The sequence below is a fragment of the Rutidosis leptorrhynchoides genome, chromosome 6, assembly GCF_046630445.1.
Source record: "Rutidosis leptorrhynchoides isolate AG116_Rl617_1_P2 chromosome 6, CSIRO_AGI_Rlap_v1, whole genome shotgun sequence".
Lineage (NCBI taxonomy): Eukaryota > Viridiplantae > Streptophyta > Magnoliopsida > Asterales > Asteraceae > Rutidosis > Rutidosis leptorrhynchoides.
Window position 1 is genome coordinate 396,257,496 of NC_092338.1, and position 8,702 is coordinate 396,266,197.

The following is an 8,702-nucleotide window of genomic DNA, read 5'->3' on the forward strand; positions in this document are numbered from 1 at the left end:
GTTCCTTTTTAACCTTATCATGAACACGATATAAAAGACGATTAAAAGCTATTAAATGAAACGATTAGGAAATAATGAGTAAGAGTATCATGATGAAATTAAAATATTATAAGATATTGATTTAGATAAAATTATCATTCTTATTATTTTTATTATTACTATTATTATTATTAAAAATATCGCTAGTATTAAAACTATCATTTTAACAAAAATTATCATTTTAATAAAAATATCATTGTTACTATAAAATATCATTATTATTATTATTTTAAATAGAATTATTATTTTAAAGATAATATTAAAAATTATCGTAAATATTAAAGTTATCATAATTAGAATTATCGTTTTATCATAATGTCATCTTAGTAATTATAAATATTGATATTTTTATAATAATAATTATTATTACAAAATAATACAACTTTTACTTACTATCATTATAGATATTATTTTATCAAATAAATATGTGATACAAACATATTTTACTACGTGTAATAACTTACTTTAATAATACCTATCATATTATCTTTATGATATTAAATAAACCCTATAAATTTTATTACTTAATATATATAAAAGTATATTATATTATATAAATTTAATATAAAATTTTATTTATTAATAAATAAATTATATTATTTACTCTAATAAATCTTTTAAAAATATTTAAAAATATAAAACGACGATATTTAAACTATATATTAATCATGTATAGATTTTTGGAAATTATTTTGAGTCAAATTTACTTTTGTTGACTTTTGCATATTAGTCTCGAGCATTAGGATTGTGGTACACTATGACTTGGCCTAATTTGTTAGACAAATATTGACCAACACATAATTATATATAATTAATTTAGTTTCGTGAATCCGAGGCCAACCTTGCACTTGTTCAATGACATTATATGTATTTTTACTACGAAATACAGTATGGTGAGTTTCATTTGCCTTTTTACCCTTTATATTTTTGGGACTGAGAATACATGCGCTTTTATAAATGTTTGACTAAATAGACACAAGTAATTGAAACTACATTCTATGGTTGAATTATCGAAATCGAATATGTCCCTTTTTATTAAAGTCCGGTAATCTAAGAATTAGGGAACAGACACCCTAATTGACGCGAATCCTAAAGATAGATCTATTGGGCCTAACAAACCCCATCCAAAGTACCGGATGCTTTAGTACTTCGAAATTTATATCATGTCCGAAGGAGGATCCCGGAATGATAGGGGATATTCTTATATGTATCTAGTTAATGTCGGTTACCAGGTGTTCACCATATGAATGATTATTTTTGTCTCTATGCATGGGACGTATATTTATGAGAACTGGAAATGAAATTCTTGTGGTCTATTAAAATGATGGAAATGAATGATTATGATAAACTAATGAACTCACCAACCTTTTGGTTGACACTTTAAAGCATGTTTATTCTCAGGTGTTAAAGAAATCTTCCGCTGTGCATTTGCTCATTTTAAAGATATTACTTGGAGTCTTTCATAGCATATTTCGACGAACGTTGCATTCGAGTCATTGAGTTCATCAAAGATTATTATTAAATCAATTTAGAGTTGGATAGTGGATATTATGAAATGGTATGCATGCCTGTCAATTTTCGATGTAAAGAAATTTTGTCTTTTAAAAACGAATGCAATGTTTGTAAAATGTATCATATAGAGGTCAAATACCTCGCAATGTAATCAACTATTGTGAATCGTTTATAATGTATATGAACGGGTCATTTCACCAGCTAGGCCCGTGCATGGTACGGTTCCGTCCCAAATTGCTTCGGTTTGATTCCGTCCCGAGTCCCAAAATATTGAAGAAAGTCGTACCGAGGACCGTACCATGATTTTTGGTTCGGTTCGGTTCCATGATTTTCGGTTCGGTTCTGTGGAAAGAACCGTCCCACTTATTTTTATCTTTTGATGATTTGGATGTAACATTTTTGCAAACTTATATGACTAATACTTTTTTTGTACTTCATATGTGTCGAACAAACTACGGAGTATATAAGCAAAACACATCATACATATAAAAAAAACTAGCTAATGGTTATAATACACTTTTCACATCTTATAACTAGAAAACGAGTGTTGGAAAGTTTCACATCGTCATAGATACTAATTCCCTGTCAAAGTTCTACATATGCAACAGTGCTCCTTCATTACCCATATTGTCACTGATGTAGCATGTTTATGTTGTGTAATGTCCCAGTATGCTTTTCACATACTTATATGACCCATTCTTTATTTTAATAAAAGTTTTTATTGGCCTTTCAAAAAAAAGTATATAAGTATTGGTTACTTAAAATATTTACGAACAAGACTAAACTCGTTTATTATTTAACTTATAGACATAAAGATTCATCAATTGCTTTTTAAAAAGACCAAGATAAAGTGAACAAATTAGATCTACATAATGAAATATATGTAAATATTTCGGTCCGGTCCGTTTCCCGTTTTTTCGGGTTCTGTCCGCCCCGTACCGAGGACCGAAAAATATGAAAATTAAGGACCAAGGACCGTACCGAAACTCCTCGATCCGGTTCGGTTCCGGTCCGGTCCGGTTCGGTCCTCGGTTTTTTTGGTTTTTTCTCGTACGATGCACACCCCTAGCTCCAGCATAACATATCGTTAATGTTTACTCAATATATTTAATGTGACTTTTAATTTGACGAGAAAAAATAAAGGAGTTGCGTAATTAATAAACTTTAAGACCACTTGTATTGGTTGTGGCGTTTCTTGCTCGTGTCACTTGCCTTTTTACATTTTTTGGATGAGTAGGACGTGTTTCTTTTTTGAGTGCAGTAGTGGTGGTGTTTCTTTTTTTATGTTAGTTAGGAGTATTGTGATAATGTGTTAAAATATAATTGAGTTAAGTATTAAAAGTGGATAAAAATAATATTTTTAATTTAATAAAAAAACAAAAAAACAAGTGACATCCGTCTCCTTCCTCGTCTGTTTCAAACGCATACACAGGAAACGCCTCAAAGTGACGGATGGATACAGGGGTTGTCGGCGTCTCTTGAGCTCCACATCGGCAAGTGACTCCGTCACGTCACTTGCCCCCGATACAAGTAGCCTAAGATCTTTTTAACAACAATTTAAAAAATGTCGTTAATGTACAAAAATAAATAACTTGTATTTTTTTAAAAAAAACTTTATTTAAAAGTAAACATTAACGGTGCAAATAACACATTAATGCACCTTAATTAATACATTTAAAAAAATTATTATATTTCTATTGTATAAAATAAAAATATTGAAAATATGTGATGGTGTAAAACCTCTCTCCTCAAAAACCCTAACACCAATTGTTATACCGAAGATAGTGATGAGGTGTATGATAGAGAAAATGATTCTATTTCTAATCGTTTTGTAGATCAGAGGATTGAAGAACATGGTAATGGTTGGTGTTTCATATATAAAAATTGGGGCATAAATTGTTAAAATCACATTAATCGTCCAAACCCTAACCAAATCACATCGAACTGTAATTTCGTTTAGTAAAAAGTAAGCCATCTTCTTTTATTTTCACCTTTACAATGTTTTGAATAATTTGTTTTACGTTGATTAGATATATTATTATTCAATGAACATTTGCTCTGTATGTGACGTCATTCAAACCCATGGAAAATGCCTCTGCTGATAGCAAACTTTTGTTAGCTCTGTTGAAGTTTGGAAATATGTTTGAATTTCAAACAAATATGAAGATGGTATCATGAATTTGATTTGAGAAGCATCATGTTTACTGTGCTAAATCAGAAAAAAAAATATATATATATATATATTCGGAAGGTATCCATCGTATTTTTTTTTTTATTTATTATTATTTTTTTTTCATCTGAAATAAATAAATGTAATTACTTTGGTTGTAAATTAAGTGTCTTTATAAACACAACCATCTCAGGTTAATACAATATTACTAAGACAATTGTAAAATCTTTCTTTCTTGATTGGATAGGAGGAATGTGTGTGCTTGATTTTACATCTTGTAGATATATATTTTATTTTATTTATATATAAGTTTAGATGATGTTGTTGTAGTCTTGAATACATTTTTTTTTATTGCACATACTTGGTTGATTTATCTATTAAATATGATTTAAGGTTGATAAATAATGCATAAAAGAAGTACTCGCTAGATAGAACATTTTCTTCTTGCTTACTCAACGGTAGCTTTTGTCTCTTTAACAGGGTATTTGGGTATTTTGTGTGAACCATCAGCCATTGCAATGACAACGATTGGGGGTAGACTAAGATCAAAGTTACAATCATCAATATCCTCATTCCTACATCGTGAAGTATCAAAAATACCCGTTTTAAAACCCTACATTTCTTCTAATTCTTATTCATCTACAAGAACATTATCATATAATCACACGGCTCGAAGTACTGAAGACGTCTGTTACTCTCAGCAACAGTCGTATAAATATTTGTCGCCTCGTTTTTACCATGATGGTAGGCCCCGAGGTTCACTTTGGAGGGGAAAAAAATTGCTTGGTAAAGAAGCTCTTTTTGTTATTTTGGGTTTAAAAAGAGTCAAAAACGATGAAGAGAAATTGGACAAGTTTATTAAAACTCATGTCACGAGGCTCTTAAAGATGGATATGGTTGCTGTTCTTAATGAGCTTGAACGCCAAGAAGAAGTGGATTTAGCCGTCAAGGTTTTACCCCTTCACCCTTAAATGAATTATTTGTTTCATCTAATTAGTTGTTTACATTCAAGTTTGCATACATAATCATTTAGTAAAGTGTCTTATTTTTGGTAATGATCTCACATTACCTACTTATGGAAGCGGGTTTAGCTTTTTGGAATGATCTGGGATACGTGCTCTGTTCTGATACTAATAGCATAGGCAAGGTTGCAAAATTCGCTATTCGGGGATTAATCGGTTGAGACTTTGGAAGGATTAATCGACAATTCGGGGATTAATCGGGGATTAATCGGATTGTACTGTATACATTTAAATATCAAATTTCATAATTTATATGTGTAAATATAGAAAAAACCATAAATATAGAATATAAATTGTAACTTAATTGTTTAATATTGTTCATTTTGCTCCAAAACTATAAAGTTTTAGTTTAAATTCGTGTTAAAATCTTAACCATTTTTTACTTTGACCGACTTTGATTACCAAATTCGATTTTGACTCATCAATTGACGTTGACCATTTAATTAAACGGATTTTTGAAAATCGGAACGGAATGCTCTTAAAAATGATTAATCGGAAATTAGTCGGCGAGTAATCGGGTTTTTTACAACACTGAACATAGGTATTGAGACATCATTATCAAATAACCCGTGTAATGCATTCTATTAGTATAACCCTGTTGTGGACTGTATATGCTGTAACATCGTATTTCACTGTTTGTATTGTTGTACCTTTTTCTATTAATCTGAGTTTTTGTTGTGTTTCTCTTTTTTGATGTTCTCAACAGTAAAATGTTTACCGCCATAACAGCCCGTACTTAACATTTTGGGTTTTTATGCAATTATTCTTCATGTAATTCCATCCACCAAAATTATATCCATAGAGGATACGTTTTATGATTTTGAATAGATAAAGTATGTTTGGGTGACGCACTCACGGGTTGCGCACAAGCAAAGTATCTGATATGGTAGTCTTTCCGAGTTAAGTGTAGTATTTACATTTAAATAAAATCTAGGACTATCAAATATGTAATCATCTATCTGTTTTTGTACTTTATTCTTTTTACTATGCCCCTTGCACTTCATATAAATAGGGTTTCCTATGTCTGTTAAATATGTTTCTTAGATTTCTTTGGATTCTTACGTGGGTCGACACTCACTTATGCCAAACTAGGAGTTTTTGTCACATAGGGTGGCCTATGTAGCCATATATAGTTTTAGCCTAGGAGAGCATAAATAGGAGCTCTCGTCACACACGTTGTTGTTTATACTTTATAAACACATGGAAACTCATTTTTCTTGAACTACAATGGTACTGAAGTTAAGCTGCATGTCAAACATTAACTAGTCCTGTATAACACAGGATCATTACTTATGTTAATATTCCCTCTTAAATTACACTCACTCGTGTATAAATGACTCTTATACTCTAGAGTTTGCAAAAAATGACTTATAATTAGAGCCTTATATGTGGTAAACCCACATACTTATGAATGGCTTGATACTGGGTCAAATGGTTCATAGGAGTTAAAAGTTGTCTGAATTGCTTTTTGAATGCTTTCATCCTCCAGACTATTGTTTTATACAATTAGATACTGTTATTATAGCTTAGTCTTGCAAGCATATATAGTTCATTAAGTATTTACAAAAGATTAGCAATACATCTTCGTGAGTCAATCCAATTGGGCCCGTTTTGACCCGTGCGTTAAACAACCTATTTCTACCAGAACATTTTTTACTCGTTACTCCATCAGCTGGCCCTGCCTATTTGGTTACATGTACTTACAAACTTGCGATCTTATGAACCAAGATTATATATCCGGAAATGTAACATGGTATTTATCTAGATACGAGTATAATGTAGTAACATATAGACCTCATTACTTCTCTATTTTTTTTTTATCTTACACGTATATGTTATTGAATTTTCAGATGTTTTGGGTGATTCAAAAGCAAGACTGGTATACACCGGATGTATATCTATACAAAGACTTGATTATTTCGTTATCGAAATCCAAAAAAATGGATGAGGCAATGAAGCTGTGGGAAAGCATGAAAAAGGAAAATTTGTTCCCTGATTCTCAAACGTACACCGAAGTAATTCGAGGATTTTTGAAGTTTGGGTCACCTGGTGATGCTATGAACATCTACGAAGACATGAAACAGTCACCAGATCCACCAGATGAGTTACCATTCAGAATTTTACTAAAAGGCCTTTTGCCTCATCCTTTATTAAGAAACAAAGTGAAACAAGATTTTGAGGAGATTTTTCCTGACCGGAGTATCTATGACCCACCAGAAGAGATTTTTGGATTGCGTTAAGCTGTTGCGTTGTATTCTATTTTAAAGATGGCGTATCTTGATGGTTTTCGTTCAAGTTTTGAGCTTACCGAAAATACCCGTACCGGTACCGCTTTCGGTATTCAGCTCGGTATTCGGTTCTTGATTTTGGGCAAGTTCGGTTTCGGTACGGTACCCGTACCGATCTCATCTCTAGTTGATCCTATCATCATGGATAATATTGTCTAAAAGGTGTGTTTGTTTGTGTCTTAATTGAATGGTTTATAATGTTGAATCGTTTAGCATTCAGTGTATGTAGTGTGTGTGTAGTGTGTGATGAATGATGCTAGACCATTCAGCAATATATGATAACATTCATAGTTGAATTATCCTATATTTTCTTCAATATCTTCTTCAATATCTTCCTTGAATCATATCCATAACAAGTACTAAACAGTTATTTTTATTTATCCACTTAAAAGGTTAATACATTGATTTTACATCATTCATATAGTCATTCAGAATGGTTTATTTTATACATGTTATCGTCATGCAAAACTAAATTCACTTTTAACTTTTGAATATTAAAATTTTGAACTATTTAATGTTTAATCATTATCATTTATCAACCACACCCAAAGTTCATGGGTTGTCAATCGATATATTTGCACTTGTAATGTGCTTTATTGGGTACATTATTATTTAATTATATTATTGCAGCGATAATAATATATAAACCAAATCAAACCCATAAAGCTCCAGCTTTGATAAGCATTGACTTCAAAACTCTTTTGAGTTGAAGACTCATAATTTCATTAGTACCACCAACTAATTCACCACCAATGAACACAACCGGGACTGTACTGCACCAGAGCCCATACAATGCTTGTTCAATTTCTCGGCCTCTTGGTATCTCATCAAGCTCATACACCGTTGGGTTCACACCATAGTCATTAAACAGAGACTTTATTGTATGTGACAGAGCACATGAACTCTTGCTGAAGATCACTACTGGCCTTTCACAAATCATTTTGTTAATTCTATCCATCTGTAAATTGAACTTTATTATATTGTTAGTGACTAAAGATTATGAGTTTAGCTTGTTGTGTGAAATATACTTAGTAAGAGTAGATATTTATATGGCTTGTGAGGATAATATGTGGAGAATAGAGACCGTTTTATCATTAGGTTCGGGAGATGGGCTTCGCGGAAAAAGGTTACAGTAATTTGTACGAAAAGTTGGTCGATAGTGAATCTAACTTTTACGGAAGCATATATATATATATATATATATGTATGTATGTAAATGTAGATATATGGATGTGTCCAAGTGTTTATGGTACGGCTTTATATTCTGTTCTTAAAGTAGGTTTTTTGCTTTTATTTTTCTTTCAGATTTCTAATTCTAATGGTCTAGGTCTATTCAAGAAGGGAACCCCATATATGTAACGAATCGCTTTAGTAATAATCTAATCGTTAAATATACCATTTTTTAGCCAACTGCGTAATATATGTAGCGAATATAATATTTCGTGGCCCCATCACCCATGTATCATTAAACTTTTCGTACGTGTTCCCACGAGGGTATAAGCAAAGTTGGAGTACTTATCCAACTAGGAATTTATTCGCAAGATGCTCATTCGATCAGTTATATACATCGATGTGGATAACATGTCTTATGATGGATATATTCTGACATATGACATCACAATTAAAATTCAAGTCTTAGCTTTTAAACCATTTGTCATCTGTTAAGTTGTT

The 8,702-nt window shown here is 31.4% G+C and overlaps 2 protein-coding genes across 3 annotated transcripts; one reads left to right on the plus strand and one right to left on the minus strand.

Moving 5' to 3' along the window:
• The first annotated feature begins 3,329 nt into the window (after nt 1–3,329).
• Nucleotides 3,330–7,252, plus strand: LOC139851815 (protein THYLAKOID ASSEMBLY 8-like, chloroplastic). 2 transcript variants are annotated; one of them, XM_071840993.1, is made up of 3 exons: nt 3,330–3,517; nt 4,202–4,671; nt 6,594–7,252. In XM_071840993.1, exons 2-3 carry the CDS (start codon nt 4,240–4,242, stop codon nt 6,981–6,983), a joined length of 822 nt encoding a protein of 273 aa, XP_071697094.1. In that variant the 5' UTR covers nt 3,330–3,517; nt 4,202–4,239; the 3' UTR covers nt 6,984–7,252. The 2 variants fall into 2 exon arrangements, with proteins under 2 accessions (XP_071697094.1, XP_071697095.1); XM_071840994.1 differs by lacking the exon at nt 3,330–3,517 and adding an exon at nt 3,611–3,802.
• Nucleotides 7,253–7,399: 147 nt separating this feature from the next.
• LOC139852020 (monothiol glutaredoxin-S4-like) lies at nt 7,400–8,075 on the minus strand. Its single transcript, XM_071841235.1, has one exon. It carries the CDS (start codon nt 7,987–7,989, stop codon nt 7,684–7,686), a length of 306 nt encoding a protein of 101 aa, XP_071697336.1. The 5' UTR covers nt 7,990–8,075; the 3' UTR covers nt 7,400–7,683.
• Nucleotides 8,076–8,702: the final 627 nt, after the last annotated feature.